General features: G+C 46.2%; 2 protein-coding genes across 3 annotated transcripts; one reads left to right on the top strand and one right to left on the bottom strand.

Annotated features, from left to right (window-relative positions):
* The first annotated feature begins 91 nt into the window (after positions 1–91).
* On the top strand, positions 92–4,268 carry LOC135396241 (uncharacterized). Its single transcript, XM_064627267.1, has 2 exons — positions 92–315; positions 1,354–4,268. The coding sequence occupies exon 2, from the start codon at positions 1,406–1,408 to the stop codon at positions 3,359–3,361; it is 1,956 nt and encodes a 651-aa protein (XP_064483337.1). The 5' UTR covers positions 92–315; positions 1,354–1,405; the 3' UTR covers positions 3,362–4,268.
* Positions 4,269–5,933: 1,665 nt separating this feature from the next.
* On the bottom strand, positions 5,934–19,303 carry LOC135396240 (uncharacterized). 2 transcript variants are annotated; one of them, XM_064627265.1, is made up of 7 exons: positions 19,221–19,303; positions 18,367–18,698; positions 14,325–14,422; positions 14,173–14,215; positions 12,865–13,101; positions 7,706–7,885; positions 5,934–6,412 (listed from the first exon to the last, which is right to left on the bottom strand). In XM_064627265.1, exons 5-7 carry the CDS (start codon positions 13,053–13,055, stop codon positions 6,094–6,096), a joined length of 690 nt encoding a protein of 229 aa, XP_064483335.1. In that variant the 5' UTR covers positions 13,056–13,101; positions 14,173–14,215; positions 14,325–14,422; positions 18,367–18,698; positions 19,221–19,303; the 3' UTR covers positions 5,934–6,093. The 2 variants fall into 2 exon arrangements, with proteins under 2 accessions (XP_064483335.1, XP_064483336.1); XM_064627266.1 differs by lacking the exon at positions 18,367–18,698 and having other exon boundaries at positions 19,221–19,289.
* Positions 19,304–20,834: the final 1,531 nt, after the last annotated feature.

Below are 20,834 nucleotides of genomic sequence, written 5' to 3'. Positions count from 1 at the left end.
CAGCAGCACCGCATCCAGTTTCCCGCTATGCCATCGATTTCTCTTCCTCCTTTCCTCCCCCTTTTTCTCGTGGATCGATATGGCCTCCATCCCGATTCCTCCTTACGACACATCCCCGCTCCCCGTGAAGACACACACGCCCCACTAGTCGGACGTCACGACGACACACTCAGCCTCGTGTTGGACCCCTTCGTTCCATAGCAGAACACTCGTCTGCTACGAACGTGCTCTTCTGCAAACACTCTGCGAATGGCATCGTCTGCGAATATCCATCGCCATCTTGACTCCGCGGCGTTCACGAATTCCCGCTCAGAGGTGAGGATCATCGAGGTTTTACGCTGTGCGAACGCGTAACTTTCCTGTGTGCTGTATCTGAGACTCGCGGTGTGTATTGCTGATTCGCCACTATAGATTCGGCGTTTAGAAACTCGTTTCAACGAGAGAAGTTTTAGAGGGAGGGCACGCGGTATTTGTGGTGTCACAAGAGGCATTGTTTAAAAGTGACGAAGCCTGGGGTTTTCTTCGAGTGTAATTTAGAAGGTGGTTGCGAAAGGAGTGGAGCATGTAAGGCACGCTGTCCCTCCCAATCCCTTTAAGTTAGTCTAGGTTCTGTTTGTAAGTCCGGGACACCTCGTTTAAATGTAGCTGCAGGAAGCTGATACTCGTAGACATTGATTTTCAACCTCTCTGTTTCGTCACGGAGTGTTACTAAGCGTGCCGGAACTGAGTAATGTAATGGATTTTCCGATAATAATGTGTCCGATGCACTGGTGTTTTGTCATCTGGATAACATCACGGGCCTCCCGTTAGGAGCACGCGCGTATGACTCCCGTATTATTCATTTTTTCTGTACAGTCGCTAGGAAATGTGGTACTTTCGTGATGTGCTCCGTGGATAACATTCAAGCAGTAATTTAATAAAATCGAATGAATCAAACGAACCCATTACCAGCAGAGCACCTTTTCGCGCAAGCGATAATTGACAAAGCGTGTCTATTAAATACTACCACGTAATTGTAAGAGAGGAAAACCATCGTAAGACTGTAAATGAAATTATCACGGCCGATATATCGGTACTAAAATAATCGAACCACACAGTCCATCATCTCGACACCCTTGGGCGTCAAAGCTGCATCCCCTATGACCGGACGCCCGTGAATCTGACATCCAAACAATAAGGCCACGTCCGACCTGTCATTCCTCTCAAGCATCCAGGTGACAATGAGATGTAGTCATTCGTGTCTCCACGATGCCAGGTGCATGGAATAAGTACGACAGAGCCATATACAATTAGAGTGCGTTCATTATAGACAGCACAGCATGAATGTAGGCATTTTTACTATGTGTCTTGCAGTGGCGTGGCTGAGAGACGGCCAGGACAGTGCGTCTGAGGACGCCACGGCAGGATGAGACAAGTCTTCCTCTCCGTGGCCCTTTTCGGATGCATCGGCTTCTTCTTCTTCTCCGTCTACGCATCGCATTTCCTACGCCAAAGAGGGACATCGACCACGCCTGCTCCTTCTACGGAGAGTCTCCAGAGCAGAGGATACCTCATTGACACGCCCGGCTGCCAGATCCCCGCGTGGGATCCGTTCGATCACACCGTCGCTAGGTTCTTCCGACCGAACCATGACTATCAGTGCATCGGGAAGCCCAGTTTCATCACCGTTCTTCCGAAAGCCATCGTACAGCTCAATAGTAAAGTACTGTGGAAGCATTATGGCGTCACGCCCGACGAAATGCACTGCACGTACAGAGGGATTCGACGAGATGGAGGAAGCGGCAGGGACTGGACGGACAGCCGGTACAAGTACGGTCCAGCGAAGGTGTTATTGTTCGGAAGCCCAATCGCGGAAGATTTTGTGGTTATCAAGTGTACCAGGCAGAAGAGGGAGTTCTTTCAACAGTACTTACCGTTAGTACCGTTGAGAGGATCAAAAAAGGTTGAGGCTGCTTCGTGTCAGAACAAGACCCGGATGAACGTGCTCATGGTGGGTATAGATTCCATATCGTACCTCAACTTCGAGCGCCATTTTCAAAAGACTAAATCATTCTTGAGGAATACTCTCAAAGCCGTACAACTTCACGGTTACACCAAAGTAGCCGACAATACGTTTCCGAACATCGTACCCTTGCTAACTGGACATCACATAGCTTACTACTGGAACGAGACTATGAGGGACATGGCCTTTGACAGGCTCGACTTCGTCTGGAAGGAGTTCGCTACCTGTGGCTACAAGACTTTCTTTGCCGAAGATGCTCCGAGCATGGCCACGTTCAACTATCTGAAACGAGGCTTTCGCAAGGCGCCTGCTGACTGTTATATGCGACCCTTCTGGCTTGCTGCTCAAGAATCCATCGTCTGGCGCAAGAGCAGAAAGCACTGCCTCGGAGCTAGAATGGAAGTCGACATCATGTATGACTACTTAGCCGACTTCGCAGACACATACAATCCAACCAACCCTTTCTTCGCGTTCTTATTCGTCGCGCGTCTGACACATGACGTGCTCAATTATGCTGGCTACGCGGATGGTCCGACGTACCGCCTGCTACACAGACTCCACAATAGTGGTGCCCTCAGGAACACACTACTCATTGTGTTCAGCGACCACGGAATTCGTTTCGGAAGCATTCGTCAGACGTACATCGGAAAGTTCGAAGAACGCATGCCGATGATGTTCTTGGCGTTTCCGGAGGAATTCTTCAACAAGTATCCAGAAGCACAGAAGAGGCTGAGAGTCAACGCTCGCAGGCTAACAACGCCGTTTGATGTACATGCTACACTGCAGCATATTGCGAGCTTCAATATTGAGCAACCACATCGTACAGAGCTTGGTTATAGCTTGATACAAGAAATTCCATCTAACAGGACGTGTCCAGAAGCTTCCATCCTACCTCACTGGTGCACGTGTCAGAACAGGACTTCAGCTCCCACTTCTGATCCGGGCGTTGAGAACGCCTCCAGGGTGGTGACTGAAACGGTGAACCACTGGCTCGAGCCGTACCAGGATCGTTGTGCGAAGCTCTCCGTACATAGCATCAAGGATGCTTGGGTGTCCGTGCCAAACGAAGCTGTGCTGCGTTTTATACGTAACCATAATGACGTTATCAATAGGTACGCTGAGATGGGCAAGCGTGTGCCTGCTGCAGTTGACTATATGGTAACCTTGGTAGCTAAGCCTAGCATGGCAGTTCTAGAAGCCACAGTTCGCTACCATGAAATGAAGATGGAGTACGAGGTGCTGGACGATGTTAGTCGCCTAGACAGGTATGGAAGTCAAGGAGACTGCATTACAGATGCAGGTATGAGAAGGTTCTGTTTCTGTGTCCTGCCACATGAGCCAGCGACTGAGGCTCCGTAGTAGTTTTCGGAGTGTGTTGACGTGTCCGGCGATTCCGTCCAAGTGTGATGACGTGTAACCGAGGTAAAGCAATGGGAACGCACTAATGTAACCGGTGGCAAGATTTATCATCTAAGGATGGTTTAAGTGTATTTCTGATGTGCATTAGCTTAGATACCTCACAGGGTGTTCAAAGACATCAAAAACATATCAGGTTTTGCGCCTTTCTTGGAGATACCACGAAGATTTTAAGAATGACTATCAAAAGCCAAAGACGGCTCTGGGGCGACCCCTATAGGGCTTGGCTTTTGATGACGTCTGTACCTTCTCAATGTTTTTTTTTTCTCTCTCTCTCTTGTTGTTACCAATCACGGAACCATTTCTGTTCTGTTTCAATGTGACGTCATCGCCGTTTTAACCAATAGCTGACCACGTGATACATTTCTGTGTTACATTTCGCTATATTGGCATGCTCAAGGAACGTCGACATATCTACTGTCTGTCTATTTTACGTACTGTTCGTTATGCGTTTATTGTGATATATCGCACTCCATAGCGTGGCAGATGTTTGCGTTGCAAGTGCAGAATAGAATCGCTGGGTTCTGTAAACCGAAGAAAACCATGTGACTAGGAAGGGTATAAGTACACTTCACTGTCAAGCACCCGCGCCAGACTTCAGCCAGCGGTGCTCCGTGCATATCGGATATACGTGTATGTTTGCGTATATATATGTTAAATGAAAAATCTGTTCATTGACTGTTCTTATTGTTACCATGACAATTCATTGTTTGTTACTCATACGTTACGCCACCCTGTATGCACATCTGCATTTTGATTTCAGTATTTATTATGTTAATTATGGCCTTATTTGTGAACACTACACCACGAAGCTGATCAAATTTGGATAATCATAAATGGTTTAGCGAAACGAGAACTGACCTTGACTTTTATCATTTGACCTTGACAGGACTGATTGCTTTTATCGGTCCTGCGCGATGGCGTGCACAGCACTCGTCGATACCTCAAGCGCGCTACTCAAGGAAATTGAAAATATGGGGACTCCTTCATGGCCACATCGCAACTGGTCGATGTTTGCCGAAAGCGGAGCAACAAACATGATTCATGTATTGCGGTATGATATAATTATATGTATATTTATTACGGTGACAGGGTGGGAAAGGGTCGTTGTGTAAGCCAGCACAAATGTCGTAAGTATTGTCCGCCAGTATTGTCCAAACCATAAAAGTGTTGCCTACGAACCCAGGAGGCTTACACGGTGCGCAACCCCTTTCTACCTTTTCACTACGTATTTCTATTTAACTATTTTTAATTAATTATTTTTATTTTTATTTATCTCTATTTTTATTTAACTTATTTCGCGTTGTAAATCAAAGCCGATCAATAACTCAGAAACTAAACTAAACAAAACTAAACTAAAACTAAAACTAAACTAAAAAGGTCGAAACAAACTCGGATCGAAGATGCAAAATACCGTCAGTGAACATTGTGAACCATTCCACGAACTTTCGAAAGAATGCGCAAAACTACATAGTTTCGGGTTCTCCAGGAGTAGGTGACGTCAACGGGAGTTGTGGCTTCCCTCTCCCACCAACAGCGTGAGCATCTCCGCTCTTCACCCAACGTTGGAAGCCCGCCAGCAGTTGTAATGAGGAGACAAAGCGGCCTTCGAGGAGAAGTGTTGCCAGACTCATTGTAGGTTGCACACGCTATAACGTCGTACTTCTCGAAAGTCTAAATTTTATTATACTTTTCCTCCAGCAATATTTTGGAAGGATACAGTGTGAAAGACGTGGATTCTGAAGACGTGGATTCTGAAGTAACGGAAGCAATACACGTCTTCCCAACGGTAACAAGTCACACAAATGGTTAAACACAACAACGCATGTTTGCGCTTCTTCGCCTTTGCTTTCTTTCCATCACGTTCAACAGATTCACCCTTGCCGCGTTGCGGTGAGTGAGAGAAATGTAGGAGAGGGTGTGAAGGTGAGTGCGTGTCCCGTCCGTCCGTCCGTCCGTCCGTCGGAGGCGGTTAGCAAAGTGTCAAAAATCCCTCTCTGTGTGATGGAATGGCTAGCGCACATTGCCAGCAATCAAGAAATGAGGGTTTGAATATCACTACTGTCTCATTTTTAAGCGACTACAGCCATCGTTCGCAAATGAAAACCAGGGAAAGGTAACGGAATCATTTTCCGTTACCGCCTCAGTCACTGGCCCGTTTCAGTTTCCGTTACCACTATTGTTTTCGTTTCCATTACGGTTTATTACACACTATTTACTTAAATGCTTCAGTTTGATAGACGGGTAGTGTAGTGTATTTCATAAATTTATTAAAATGATATGGTAAATGATTGTAATAATTCGGGTCCTGCAGTACCCAAATTACCGTAAATTTTCGTTTACGTTTCTATTTCACCTATTATCAATGTGCGGTATCAGTTTCTATCGCAGTTAACCGCTATATTTGTGGTATAACACCGTTTCTCTTACCTTTCCCCGATGAAAACTAGAAGACTCCACCCCTTTGATAATTTTGAAAGCGTTGTCCAAGGAGCTACTATCAGTATAGGCACGATAAAATTTACTTTCTGTCTCACGGTTATGCGAGGCAATAGTTTAATGATATCGACTGCGGATCCACCCAAACAGTGACGATAGCCATGTAACTGTCTACCAATTTCGTTACGGCGTATCACACAGCGCTACAGCGTTTAATTTCGCCAACTGCGGCGCTATCAAATGCTACTTGTACGTCGGTGTGGTCCCACGAGACGGTCATAGAGAGCAGTGCGCTCGCCCGGGTCGCCCGTCGGTTGGACGTTGCGTAAAGGAGAGCGCTGACCCGGAGCCGACGATGGACCAGCTTGAGGACCGTCGACGTCGATGTGCGGAATAGGGTCCCCCGGCGGAAGAGGTTGAAGATGAAGATTTGGAGGTGGCGGAGGGACTGAAGGGGGCGGAGGTGGTGGTGGTAGCGGAGGTGGAGGATGCTGTGCCACCCGGAGGGGCGTTAGATGCATCCTGACGCTCACTTGAACGCCTTGACACCATATCCTTCAAACATGCACAGCGCGGAGGGCAATCGTGAATTTCGAGAAAAAAAAGCGCTTTTCTGTGTGCGGCCGCTGTCGAAAATGTTGCCAGCAGTTTATACACTCTGAATTATTATTATTATTATTATTAACGTCGTTCTACCGCTAAGCCAGTTTCGAATTCATTAGCTAGTTGTCGCGCGACGGAAGGCCACGAATCTTCATTATCGTATCAATTCATCAGCCGTCCGTCATTTTAATGCTAAGAAACGTTATCAACAAGCAGAGCCGTAGCGACGGGAGTGCGAGAAGGGCAGCCGCCTCGGGCGCCCTCAACAGAGAGGGCGCCGAACGGCAGGCCCTGCACTCTAAGAAAAAAAGGAGTACTTTCACTCCTTTTGGGGAGTAATTGCATTGCCACAAAAAATAGTCCCTTTCGGGAGTAAATGCACGGGAGTAAATGAATGTCAGAGTGAAGACCGCATTTCACGCGCTGTTGTAAGAGTCCCAGGTACATAACTGGTGCGCATGCATGAAAATACTTTGAAGCAAACCGTCAACCGTGTTATATCCAGTGATATAAAATCTTGCGCCATACTAGGGCACAATTTGCGAAGAAAGATGCGCTAACTGTTTCTTACGCTGTGTGGCTGGAAAATTGCTACGTTGTCCGAGTTATACGGCCTTATGTCGTTGAAATTGACCAAGGGCACATATTTACGTAGACTGTTGCATTCAGGAGACTATTCGCGAAGTTTAGTGACAATTTGCGGTCCTGAGGAGTAAATGTCGGGACTAAATGTTGGGGTAGGGGACTAAAATGGGGAGTAATTGCAGACTAGGGGAGTAGAAGCTGCAATTACTCCTCGTTTTACTCCTTTTTTTCTTAGAGTGTGGCAGGTTGGTTTGACAGTATAAAGCGATAACGAAGAGAATTTGAATGTACGATCTCGGCAGTGCGAATAAGGGGTTTAAGGGGGGTTTAAGGAATTCAGATTTGTCCTGCCCTGGAGGCAAACTCACCACGCGACGGCTCTGTCAACAATACACCCACAAGGTATTTATCGACGTCTCGACACGCTATGAAGGGAAGTTTGATCAGTAAACTGTTTTGTCCTTCTTTCTTTTTGTCGGGTGTAACGATCTTTTTTTCTCCCCTTGTAATTCGAATTAGCATTTGCTATTGTTTGATTTGAATTTGAATAAGAATTCGTAATAACTCGAATTTGTTTCGTAAAAGTGGAATACGTCGTTTTATACAGTGCTATCGTTTTAAAGGGGTGTCCACAGCTGAACGTGGTTTTCGACGACTCACCATACTATGCCGGTGTGGAAGATGAATGGAGCCCAATGCGCAAGGTACTCTGGCAAGTAGTGACGTTTCGAGCTCCAGAGGTATCTGGTCAGGATCCACGTATCGTAGATCATGTGGAAGTAGTGAAACAGAAGGTCCGAAAAGAAGATGCCGGCATCGGAGACGAGAGGGTTTCGCGGTCTGGAACCATACACGGCACATTCTTAAAGAGTAAACAAAAGGGTAGCTGCTCTCAACAAACATGCTCCTTGTCTCGAAACAGTGATATCGTGTCCATCAAAACAAAACAAAATGTGAACCCTCGGTTAATATGACCCCCGATAATGTGACATACGCGCTTTACGACCATACTCCTGGGGAACAAGTTAGTGAAACCTCTGCAAATGCCCCCCGTTAATATGACAATTCCGCATTATGACCAAAATTTTCGGGAACGACCATGGTCATAATAACGAGGGTTCACTGTATATACAGTGAACCTTCGTTAATATGACCCCCGATAATCTGACATACGCGCTACCATACTCCTGGGCAACAATGCAGTGAAACCTCTGCAAATCGCCCCCGTTAATATGACAATTCCGCGTTATGACCAAAATTTTCGAGAACGACCATGGTCATAATAACAAGGGTTCACTGTATAACTATACCTCATACCGAACCCAACTGCACTAACGTTTCCTAATACGTTGGAAAGCATATAAGGTTCTACAAATTTCTGGATGCTGTAACTTGTCAAACGTTCCTTAATTTCACTGGATTATAATGATCCTGCCTCCTGCTCACCAGCCGAGCATGGGCCTTTACTTTAATGATTACGATCCGCTGCGATAGGTGATACCCCTCATTACTAGAGATAATTTCGTAAAACTATAACGATGGGTCTCAGAGTGAGGGCCAAAGTATCACATTATCTAGAAATATGAACGGCGCTTTCACGGCAGCGCATTAAATTCAACGCGGAAACTTGTCGCGCAGAACAGGGACCGTGGCTTTCGGGCGCGACCTTGTTCACCTCTAGCTTCGAGCGTATAGTTACTCTCTACCAAATTTGTGGGGCTGTCGAACACTATGACGTCATTCGTTTACAAACAGGGTGTGGTCTATTGCGACTCCGTATCGCTGTCAGTCAATCAGATATGAGCAACGTAATATCTGCCACTCCAAAGGAATCAGGCGACTGGCTTATGTTGTTTTTGGAAACGTTTGAAACTTCTACGAAGCTCTATAGAGCATCATGTATGCGTAAATGTGTGTCGTCATGCATTGAATGCAATTTATTCATTCGAGTATTTACAAAGCAATCATAAATAAAGTATTCATAAACAATGAAGTTAGCATTTTGAGAAGGTGTCTACAAAGTAAGTTAGTACTTTCATAAATTCGAGACAAACAATTGCACAAAACAGCAGCGCCTTTCGCGAAATATTAAGCTCGTAGAAATATGCCATCAAACGGTAGCAAGACCTTGACAGATTGGAGTCACGGTTCTATAACCGGGCATTTTCTCGTCGAAATCTGATAACTCACGATAAACCCACGCCTGCGCACCGATAATAACGATAATTCCGCGCCGGGCTGAAGCGCACCCCTTGGCTTACTTAGCCATTGGTGACCGACATGGCCTGACTGGTGGCCCACTTCAGTCAATGCCGCCTCAGGAAGGTCGCGCTTACAAGTCAGGCACGAGCGACCGACGACTCGTGGAAGGAGGCTGGTCCGCCCTCGGTCCCACGTCCTCGGTCGTCTAGCGACCCTGACACTGCAGAGGTTCATCGTCATGCGGAGAGATTTCGGTCGCTCCAAATAATGTATAAGGTGATACGGTATGCGAGTGAAAATAGTTGCTCCGACGAGCAATTGAAAGAAGCGCAGCCCGCGAGGTCATGGTTGTGATGGACCACGTTCACACACCATGACCTCAGGGAACCACGAACAGCACGATGAAACGAGGACGTGAGACGCGCAACAGGTGAAGGTGTCGTGTTTCTTCCCGTTTCGTCGGGTTGGTAGTTTACATCATGATGTCGTTTACGAACCAACCCGCAAAACTGGCCTTCGGTGGTCTACTGCCACGCTAGCAACCTGGATATGTACATGTTCGCAGTCCAAGTTTCGCGAGGGACGTTAAGGAGACGACGAGCTTCCGGCGCATCTTAAATAACAGCTCAGGTGTGCAAAATCAGGTGTGGCGTCGCTCAGAATCACAGTTGTCTCGCGACGTAAAGCAACGAATTAAAGGAGCAATGATGTGACATCTAACATCGCTCGAATTCATGCCTCGTCTGACAAGTTATTTGTCCTCCGGAATGTCACCATGCAAAATATTTCCGCATTGCGGTGCGCTATAACTGCGCAATCGCATTTACAGAAAAAAAAAATAGAAAAAACTGTCGGAGAAAACAACCGCGGATGGCCGACAAGATTCTAGCGAGACGTGGTTGAGGCTCCGTGCCTTGTTTCTTTGTTAGTTTCTTTTTTTTTTTTCTTCGTAAGTCACGCGCCGCTTACTGTGCATTCACACGAGGGACATCCTTACAGAAGATTCTAGGGGAAGAAAAAGCGAAAACAAAACACTGCTCAGAGAGACGGGGTTCCGTCCCGTGTTATGTTGAGCATTCACACGTACGGTGCCGGCCGGAATATCGAGCGTGGCGTACTGCACACTTAGCAGACGACACCTAGCAGACGAGTCGTCTGCTAGGTGCTAGGTGACACAGAACACGCTGACAGTGTCGTCTGAGACGACACTGTCAGCGTGTTCTGTGTCGTCTGCTACGGAGTATCTTGTAGCTGTGTCGCATGATATTCCCCACGGTTCGTGAAGACACGACGTTGAGCGCTCGTCATCACGTGACAGCAGAAAGCTATAGCGTTTTTCCCATCTTCCGCTTCTGCGGGGAATGGCGCTCGTGTGAATACGCGGTTATACACGCTTGAGCTGTGCCGCTGTACGTCACTGGTCACGTGAGGGGAGTAGCATACGTCACGACATCCTCTCGTTCTGCGATGCGCTCTTTTCACGAGGAAAATGAGTTTTCAAAGGTGCTCGGAACAGAGCCCTCGCACTCGCTCGGTAGGTCACCGTTCATCGTTCTTTCGCAGGAACTCATTTTATTTGTTGGAGAACACTTCCTACTAACACTTCCTATACATGCCACCTGAAAAAAAAAAAAAGTATGGAGGCCACTTCAGTGCTTCTTTAACAACCATTCCGTACATCACAGGATTGACCACGTGTACAAACACCGAAACTACATAATCATCATCTTAGTACATCTACTGCTGTGGATAAGGTAATAATATCCTGACCTTTAAAAGAAAAACGAAAGGCTACCGACAAATTTCGGCGTTGAGTGACGTCCACCTTGCCGTATTCCTCCATCCTCAATCCGAACCGAAACCAAAACTAACAGAAGACACTCTCGCGTGGTATGAGTCTTCCTCGGAGTCGTCACGCAGAATTGGAGCGAATCATTTGTAATCTAATTGTAGAATCAAAGGTTTCGCCGTCGTGGCGTTACTGACGTCACGTTTCGGTTTGCGATCTCAGAAGCGATCTATTCCAGGAAAGACAGAAATGAAATGCTAGCCGATAACGTTGTAGTAACTCTCACAAAAACAGTCGTCTGCAACCCGTAGCAGCTTCACACAACTTTGTAATTGCAACTATGTCTGCCTCCTCATATATACGTACGCTGTAAAACCTATCCCCTGCACACTCTTAAGAAAAAAAAAGGAGTGTTTTGCCACACAAAAAAATACTTCATTTCGGGAGTAAATGAATGTCACAGAGTGGAGACTGCATTTCACACTGTATTCTAACAGTCCCAGATACATGATTGGTGTGCATGCATGAAAATACTTCGAATTAAACTGCCAACAGTGATATATCGAGTGATATAAAATCTTGCGACATACATAGGGCACAATATTTGAAGAAAGAAGCGCTAACTGCTTCTTACTCTGTGTGGGTGGAAAATTGCTAAGTAATACAGCCTATAGGTAGAGCCTGAAGTTTTAGGGTTTTACCCGATTCTTCCCCGAATTTGCATCCCGAATTGAAGGTTGCCTCTTTAGGGTGAAACCCGATTTTTACCCGGCAAATTGCCCTCACTGGGATGTCTGTAGGAATGCACTAACTTACTTGTTTGGCAGAAAAATGCAGTTACACCACTGTTTGTACCAAACCGCTACAGTTAGTTTGAATAACTAAGCCCGATTTCCCCCCCCCCCCCCGATTTTAGCGTAATGAAAGTTTTTTCACCCGAATTTGCATGAATTTAGTGCACATGTTCATTTACCCGATTTTTACCATCCGAATTTAGAATAAAATTATTCCCGAAAACTCCAGGCTTTTCCTATAGGCCACCAAATTGACCAAGAGCACATATTTACGTAGACTGTTACTTTCGGAAGACCATTTGCGAAATTCAGTGACATTCTGCGGCCATGAGGAGTAAATGTGGGGGGTTAGGGGACCAAAATGGGGAGTAACTGCAATCTAGGGGACTATATAGGAGCTGCAATTACTCCCCATTTTACTCCCTTTTTCCTTATAGGGTACGCGTTAACCGTGTCTTAATCAAACCCGTATACAGACAGACTAAAGCATTGATTCTTTTATCTAGCCCTTTTAGAGCCTTATACCCCTGTCACACGGGCATTTCGATCCTTCTCGAGTCCGATCTGCATCGAACTTCCCGAGCACGCTCGAGTTTTGACGCTGCTACACGGTCACTTTCAATGCGCATTGAATGGTTGACTTGTGCAAATGAATAAACGGGACTCATTAATTTCGCGTTTCCTATATAACAGCGATATTAGTGGTAATTTATCGTATACCGATGTAAGCATCATTTGTAGCTTCGCGCGCATGTTTGTCTTAAGTTATGACAGTTCACCGGGATCGAGGATGCAAATGGCGGCCGTCGAGCCGTCTTGAAATTCTCAATCCTGTTATGGGAACTGTCTTGAGTCAAGCAGGATCAAAGTTCGATCCTGCTTGGAAGCGGCCGTGTAGCACCATCCGATCTGCATTCGGTTCAAGCAGGTTCGGTCGAGCAGGATCGAAAATGCCCGTGTGACAGGGGTATTACACAGCCCCGTCAATCTAGCTGTTTTTTAAAGCTTTCTCAGTGATAGCGAAGGACAGTTACCCTAGAAAGAGCAGATGGAAGCAGACAAAGTAGATGGACACGATAAATTGCACGACTTCGTGGGCCGACTTGTAGCCGTGGAGGATGCAATCGACGACGATTCCTCCGTCTTGGATGAATCGGCTCAAATGGTACACCTCGTCACACAGCGACAGAATTAACTCCGCGCAGTAGTTGATGCGCTTACTCATTGCATCCCCTTGCGTGCTGGTCGGCGGTCCTGTACCTACAAAGACTCTGAAATTGCCCCGACAAAAGAGCGTTGACTAAGATCAGCTCTTTCGATCAGTTACCGGTCTGTTTGGTTATGGTGGTACGGCAGATGGGTGTTCGGGTTGAATTACAGTGAGGGTGGGGAGACGATCGGCACAGCACCGCTAGGGTTGCCCCCTTTCGGAGTGCAAAATACCGGCTGAAGGAGAGGAGGTGGAATAGAGGGAAAGGAGGAAATGTTCGTGGGAAAGGGAAGGTGGGTGAGGGGTGGAGAGTATACAGACAGAGAGAAAGAAAGAACGAGCGTACTCGCTCAAGACAACAATGATAATAATAATAATGAATAACTAAGAAAATGACTGGTGACTACGGAGTTGGGTCTGTGCTCCAGATTTATTCAAGCTGTAGTGGAATGTTGAAAGGAAAACCCCGTAAAAACCCTATGAAAGGTGTTAAGCCACAAATACCGGCAAAAGGCTGCCGGTGTCACCTTCCTACCGGCAACCGGCAGATCGAGCAAATAACCGGCCCTGCCGGTATAATACCGGCCTGGTGGCAACACTAAGCACCGCTAGAGAGTTTATTCAGTGACGTCATCCCTCTAGAGGGCGCTATAGCTTCGAAAAGGCGACGCCATTGTATAGGTCCCTCGAAGTTTAGTTCCGGCTTTTGTTACGCTGCCATATGATATTTAGAGGACTATTATACCGTTGAAAACATGGAAATTGCTTGGATTATGCTACAAGTAACAGTCAGTCAGACAGTACAGTCAATTTGAAGCACCAAGTGTATACGGTGAATGCGATGTAGGTGAGGTCCTGAACAGTCCAAACCTGAGGACAGGTTATACGGATTACGGTTACGGATGACGTCATGTGAATAAACCCCATATTACGGAAATGATAATGTCTGTCCAGTATATGTGTTGGAATGTTACTTGCCTGTAGCATTCTAACACACGCACACTGAGACACCAATTAAAGAAAGCGCTAGTCAGAGTGACACCACTAAAAAGGCCACCACCATGAAGACACGATTGATACCATGGATGACACATGATTGGGATATTCCAGGATATTTTCCACACATACTCACTCGTTACGGGGGATTTCACCGTCAAGGCGTGTAGCCCATCGACCTGCAATGAATAAGAACAGGAGCGTTGTGATGTGTCGGCATTGTATTTCAGTATTTATTTTTATTGCCCATGTACAGCATAGCCTGGTTTGCATTAAGGGGTTGCTCACCTGAACCTGATAACGTGAAAGGCGAGGAAGAGCAGGCTTCGGACGAAGACCACAACGCGGTATTCAGGTAGGCTGCCCACAGTCAACACCTTCAACAGCTGAACGGGCGGACCATACGAGAGGAACACAAGGTGTAAGTAACGGGGAAGCATCGGGGAAAATGCGAAAGGTTACTTTTAAAAAGTAAATAAGTTGCAGTTCAGTTAATTAAGCTGGTTAGAGCTAGCTTGTGAATGCAGTACTAATTGAGTTACACTTAGTTAATCGAAATTGCTGCAAGTGTTGCATGCTACTCAACGCCGCGAAATCAGAAATAATTCACTCGCAATTCACAGAGCGTGATTTCAAAACCAATCATGCCGCATTTCTGACGCAGCGACTGTACCCAATAGGTGGACAGGCATATTCAGTTACTCCTTTGTGGGCAGTTTTCAGAAATGACCTCAATACGCCGCAACTTTGCTTTTGATTGTATTTTCTTCCTCCTTGTGTGAAGAACAACAAATAAATCGTCGTCAGTAAAAAAAAAAAAAAAAAAAAAAAAGAAAATCTTCAACACCGCGGCTTGACACAACAGAAAACAACATCTAATAACAGACGTTACGGGAGAGTTAACATACGAGAGATTGTGTACAAACTTCGCGACACACTGATGGTCTCTTTCGCATGAGAGACGAAACGTCCGTTATTAAATGATGTTTTCTGTCGTGTCAAGCCGCCTAACTAACTGTCCAGTCTTTTGGAACATTTTAGCGTTAGTTACGGATTTAAAAAGCAGCATATTCTCCCTCCTGAATCTGGGTAAGGCATTTAACGCCAAAAAGGTCAGATCCTACAGACCCTACGTATTATAGACGCTGCAACGCTCACACTAGTTCTCCGCTAAACTGAGTTCAGTTAAGCCGCTTCGTAACAGAAGGCAGAAGGCGTTGCAGGAAAAGACGGTCCGACACCTTCGCGACATTTCCTCGCGTGCAGTCAGCGAAGCGAATGCATGCTTTGCTGTAACTTCACGCTCCGCGTATCCGGGACACAAAAAATCTCCACTACACTAACGCTCTTTTCATTCCCCTTTCTTTTTTTTTTCTGCCAATAAATCCCCCCCCCCCCCCATCGCAAAGCGTGTGGTGTTACGTACAGTATGCAGGCGTGCGGGCATCTGGAGAGAACATAGCAGGGAGAGTAACGAGGCGGATAAGGTTAGTGTGTGCGTTTTGGGCCGACTTCGCGGGAAACTTTTCTGTATTTTTTAAATTCTACGTTAGCGCCGCGAAGCAGCTGTGGCTATGAGCGGCGTACAGACGTGGACAGATGGAGAGAGGACAGCAGGAAAGTGTGGGGGACGGGGTGGTGGTTAGTATGCGTCCTGGGCAGACTTCAGGGGGAACTGCGCCGACATTCGGCTGGAAAGTCTTCAGTAAAACCGGGGAAAACCTCAGACAGCACAGCCGGTGACAGGGTTCGAACCCGTGTCACCTCCCAGTGTCGGCGCGGTAAACTAATTTTGTATTGAGTACACTCGTAAATTGTGTAATGCTACATTGTTGTAGCATTGTGCTTGTATTTACTTGCATATGTGCCTTAACACCGTTTTACGAAGGTGGTTCAATAAATAACGAGACTTAAAGCTAAAATTCCGGACTCTATCAGATACTTTATACTCTCGCAACGGGTGGCAGCGGATGTCTTCCACTCTATATGTTGTGCTTTGCGACCTCCGCGTGGCACGTGCAAGCACGCGACAACGGACTAAACATGGCTGCCACGCTTCAGTTTTTCATCAGGGAGGAGTGGTCAGTCATCCGTTTTTTAATGAGCGAAGGCGTGATATCCATTACGCATCCACTGTCGCATGAGGGCAAAGTGCGGTTGTGGCTGGATATCACTGGAGCGAGTATATACCTAACACGCGTAAGTTCGAAGGATGCAACATATTTGTGTTGGACTTGCCCCGACCTGGTAGCCCGCTGACTGCTGTAGCGGCCGAAGCTGTCTCTAAGCAAGCTATATAAGAAGCTAATTATAAGAAGAATATTCGTTAAATATAATACCGGCATTCCCTCCAGCAGCGCCCCAGTTGAGCGGCTTTTCAGCGTGGGCTGGGATATTTTCGCAATTAAGAGAAGCAAACTCAGTTATGCGAACTTCGAGCAGCAGCTGCTCCTCAAGTGCAATAAGTACACATAATATGTGTAAGAAAAGTAACTCTGCGATAAAAGTTGATATGTCATCTTCATTGCTAAATTTTCTGAAAGTAACTGAAATTTGTAACTGTAACTAGTAACTGTAACTTAACTAGTTACTATTTTCGCCATGTAACTGTAGGTATAACGTAACTACTTTTTGGCTCGAGTAATTGTAACTATAACTAGTTACTTTTCAAAGTACCTTTTCCAAAGACTGCGATCAGGGGAATAAATTTGGAAGTAGCAAACTGCAAACAAGGGGGCTAGAAGCTGTAACTGTCCTCGATTTACTTTTTATTCTTCGAGTGACGATTGCAGTATACATTGTACTTATTTCGAGTCTCTTCAATCTTATTCCAATAGACATCAGCGAGTGGCAGAAATCCAACCCGCATACCTCTCTACTGTATAGATCAAGGATGAGCCCACCGTTACATTATGGCGCGCTTTGGTCAACGCCTACCGAAGCCTCGTTCAGGAATGACACGAACACACATCCACTCTGGCCCCGTCCTCGCACACATCTCCTTCGATGCATGGAACTTGAGTTATGTGCGTAGCGCATTTCCTAATCTTTCGTACTAGACCCCCAGCGTTACGCATTTCCTATGCACGCATGCAGGAAAATTCAAGGTGGCGCCAGATAAGATAGCCTCGCTCACTCTCTACGCAAAGTTATGCCGTATCGGTGGCCGCATCCAAACAGGGAAAGCCCCGATCACTTCCGTTCCTGTCCGCATGGTCACCGTATACCTTCTATCGGACGGTTGCGTAACGACACGAGACAGAGTTAGGGATCGCTTGTTGGCAGAAGATTATCAAGCGATAACAAAATGATGCCGATTGACGGCTGTAGGAAGTCAATGGATTCGACGCAGATAGATGAATAAAGAAGATGGATAGATACGCATACTTCCGGTAACAAGCGTCTTTTACTATACATCTAATTAAATGTACGAGTTAGATGTACGACAAAAAATAATTAGACAAAGCTCTTGGAGTTCTGGAGATTACTTCTGCTTCGTGGAGGTCCTCGACTCCTCCACAGATAATACATGTTTGCCGGTTGCTACCAAATATGTCCACTTTGGCATTATGGTGTCGGTATATTGGTTACACTTTTCAACAACTTCGCGGTTTCTTTTCGTTCTTTTCAAATTGTTCGCGACGGGCACGAGCTTAATCGTGCTCGCACGTTAAACGATGCTGGTCGTCATGCATCATTGAACTGACTAGGTCGAATTAACGAAGGGACAATTGTTCTGAGCGGTCTGCTTGTTTCTTTTACAGCGATAGCTATTATCAGAGAGGTTTTGTGGTTTGGAAAACACAACAGTGAAAACGTCGCGCCCTATTGCACATCTGTCACCACTACTTCTTCGCACGTTCACACGCAGTTTTTTTCTGCCTGCTAAGCAAAGTGTAAGTTTAAAGTGTTCAAACCACGTAATTCCATTTGATTCATGCCGACTAACCACTACGACGTCAATGAGGTGGGCACTAGTGGTTGTGTAAGGATATAACAGCTGCACCGCTCTTCGTGAAATTCCGGGGTTAATTTCATCCTCATCCGCTAACCTGTTTTATTGGGTAACAACAACGGATTTTTGTGCGCGCGTCAGACGTACAACGCAGCATCGCTATACGGTTTGCAAAGGTGCCGTCTGCAAAAAGAGCTGTCCGCAGAAAGTGTAGTCTGCAAAAAGAGCTGACCGCGGAAGGTGTCGTCTGCAAAAAGAGCTGACCGCGGAAAGTGTCGTCTGCAAAAGGAGCTGACCGCAGAAAGTGTCGTCTGCAACTTACATCGTGTTCTCCAAACACGATCGACTCTAATCCACACAAGGAATCGAACACACCTTGAAGACGTGCCAGAGAGAGGAGTAGGCGTGAAAAATGGCGTCCAGTTGATTGAAGTCTCTCTCCATGACAGAATGCTTTTTTTCGGCGCTTACTGCTGCGCTTGAACCCATCGTACGGTGACATGTCTCCGATAGAAACGGAGTTGCAGGGCGTGAAAGAGGAACATAGTGCCGCACATGGTGAGCGCAAACATCTCGCCGATGCTGCCGAAGCCGTTGTTGAAGTAGATTATGAACTCCAGTCCAGAAGCCACAGCGCTCATCAGATGAAACACGCCATCGAGCAGGAACACGTACAGTTCCGTATCCATCACACCGTTCCCATCACCCTGCACACATTAAAGGGACAATCCAGTACCAAGTAAAAGCCGAAATACTATATTTACGTGCTCAGGATCAACGCGCAGAATATTTCAACGAAAAACGCGGCCAATTTCTTATAACCAAATTTTCTGGCCAGCAACATCAAAAGCTTCCGGTTTCCGCACTGTGAACCATTGGCGCCACAGAGCGGAGACAAAAGTTACTAATTGTTCCCTAGCAGTTCTCAGAATAGTCCTCGTGTAGCTTCCAACCACGATGCATTACAGATGTCAAGGTCATAAACAATAGACGTGGTGTTGGCAATTTTCGCAGCACGATGTAGCAGACGACTGCTAGTACATGAAACGACAAACCGAACACCACAAACACTTAGGAATCGCTATGTTTGCTTTGAATGACATCGTTTGTGCCGCTTTGACACCTTCGCCGAGAAGTGCTCAAGCGGGTGGGGACAACAGCCGTGACGGAAAGATCCATCCTTGATACGAAGGGCGATAAGATAGATAAGACCTCCTATTGGCACTCACCGCCGTCCCCCTGCTTTAATTTTGCGCCTCTCACATTCGGCCGGGCAGCGCGCGCCTTGTCCTTCAAGGAACCACACTTTCAATTAGGGCTGCATTTTGATTTTCCGGTGACGTCTTTGGTGGCGCTGCTGTACGTTCTCGTTTTCAATAGGATTGCACACATCTACAATAGTTGAAACTCTGGTAAACAATACACCCAATACACAGCGCGGTGCCTTTGCTTTCGAAGACAGGGAGGTGGGCTATGGCATCGTGTAAATTATGACGGAAAGAAACAGCCTCGGTAAACATTTCATTATTTATATTGGTGGTGGTGGTGGTGGTGGTGATAGGGCTTGCCGTTGTCGGCCTCACGTATGTGGGCAACGTCACGACTGACGCCCTAGGGGAATGTGCGTCCTGGGCCGACCTCTAAGGGAACTGTGCCGACATATGTCTGAAAGCGTCTGAGGAAAACCCAGGAACATTATTTATATTAAAAATAAGATTCATTTGGTAGCAACAAATAATAATGTTAATTCGAGACCTCACGTCACGAGACAACTGTGATTTTGAGCGAACATTTGGTAGCGTATAGAGGTCGTGACAGTTTATAGCAGGAACGAATTCCGCCAATAGCCGTGCTGCTTGTGGCTATTTTTTCTCGGTTTCGTCATAAATAAAGGCACAATTGCTTATGAAGGCTTACCAGAACAAACGCATCCCCCACCACTTTCCCTCGGTGGAAAAGTTGGTACAGGGTCCTGATCTCAGGGTAGCGGGTTCAAACCCTGCCATCAATGTGGTGATGTGGTACAAGCTCCTCGGAAGAGCAGAGACGGTTAGCTGAGCCTCTAGAACTTTTTGCAATGCGTTCAGTTGTTAGTCGCAAAACGGAATGTCATAACCACAACGCACAACGGAAAAACAGTTAAAATAATCACAAATTACCAATTTCATAACCAGGGAAACACAGAACGAAAACTGAAGAGAGACAAAAGAAGAAAAAAAGTGTCTGCATCGCAGTGCCTCAAATCCTCGAGATAAGATGCGAGGTCTTACGTTCCTGAGACACCAAGATGAATGAAAAATAGTCTTTCATCCCTTTTTTTTAAACTTTGTCGTATGTACCCTGCATACGAACCACGCAAATCTTCAACAGTCGGAAGATTGTCTCCCTTTTTTCGTTCACTTCTTGTTTTTATTTCCCCGATATCGAGCGGCAGGAGAAGAACAAATCTTCTATCTTCCATCCGTGCAGCTATCAATCCCCAGTCTGACTCCTAAAAAGAAAGGAAACTTTCTTTGTGCCCTATCATCCTTCTGACGCAAGTAAAAAAAAAAGGTGAAGGATGAAAGGAATCAGGATAAGAAAACAAAGGGTAGGAAACGAAAGTGGCTCCATTACACGAAGGTGGCGGCCATATCTCAGCCGTCAGCATTTTCTCTCCCCCTTTCTCTCTCACTCACTTTCATCCTCATCTTAACATGCCGAGCAAGCTAGTAGAGCTCCCTATCTCGTTCTTGCAGACGAAACCGCCGCAGAAGATCGAAGAGAGTAAAAGCAGGAAGAAAAAAAAAAAAAGAGTCCAGATTCCGCTCGTTATATAAGACATTATTTTTAACTTCTTCCCT

The sequence above is a fragment of the Ornithodoros turicata genome, chromosome 5, assembly GCF_037126465.1.
Source record: "Ornithodoros turicata isolate Travis chromosome 5, ASM3712646v1, whole genome shotgun sequence".
Taxonomy (NCBI): domain Eukaryota; kingdom Metazoa; phylum Arthropoda; class Arachnida; order Ixodida; family Argasidae; genus Ornithodoros; species Ornithodoros turicata.
Note: the sequence above shows the minus strand (reverse complement) of the source record. Positions and strands in the feature narration are given on the sequence as shown.

Coding starts and splice junctions, on each gene's coding strand:
- LOC135396241 (XM_064627267.1), top strand. CDS start 1,406: ATGAGACAAGTCTTCCTCTCCGTGGCCCTTTTCGGATGCATCGGCTTC.
- LOC135396240 (XM_064627265.1), bottom strand. CDS start 13,055: ATGAGTAAGCGCATCAACTACTGCGCGGAGTTAATTCTGTCGCTGTGT. Junction 7,886..12,864: donor TTCCATCTGCTCTTTCTAGG/GTAACTGTCCTT, acceptor GTATGGTTCCAG/ACCGCGAAACCCTCTCGTCT. Junction 6,413..7,705: donor TTCCACACCGGCATAGTATG/GTGAGTCGTCGA, acceptor GCATGTTTGAAG/GATATGGTGTCAAGGCGTTC.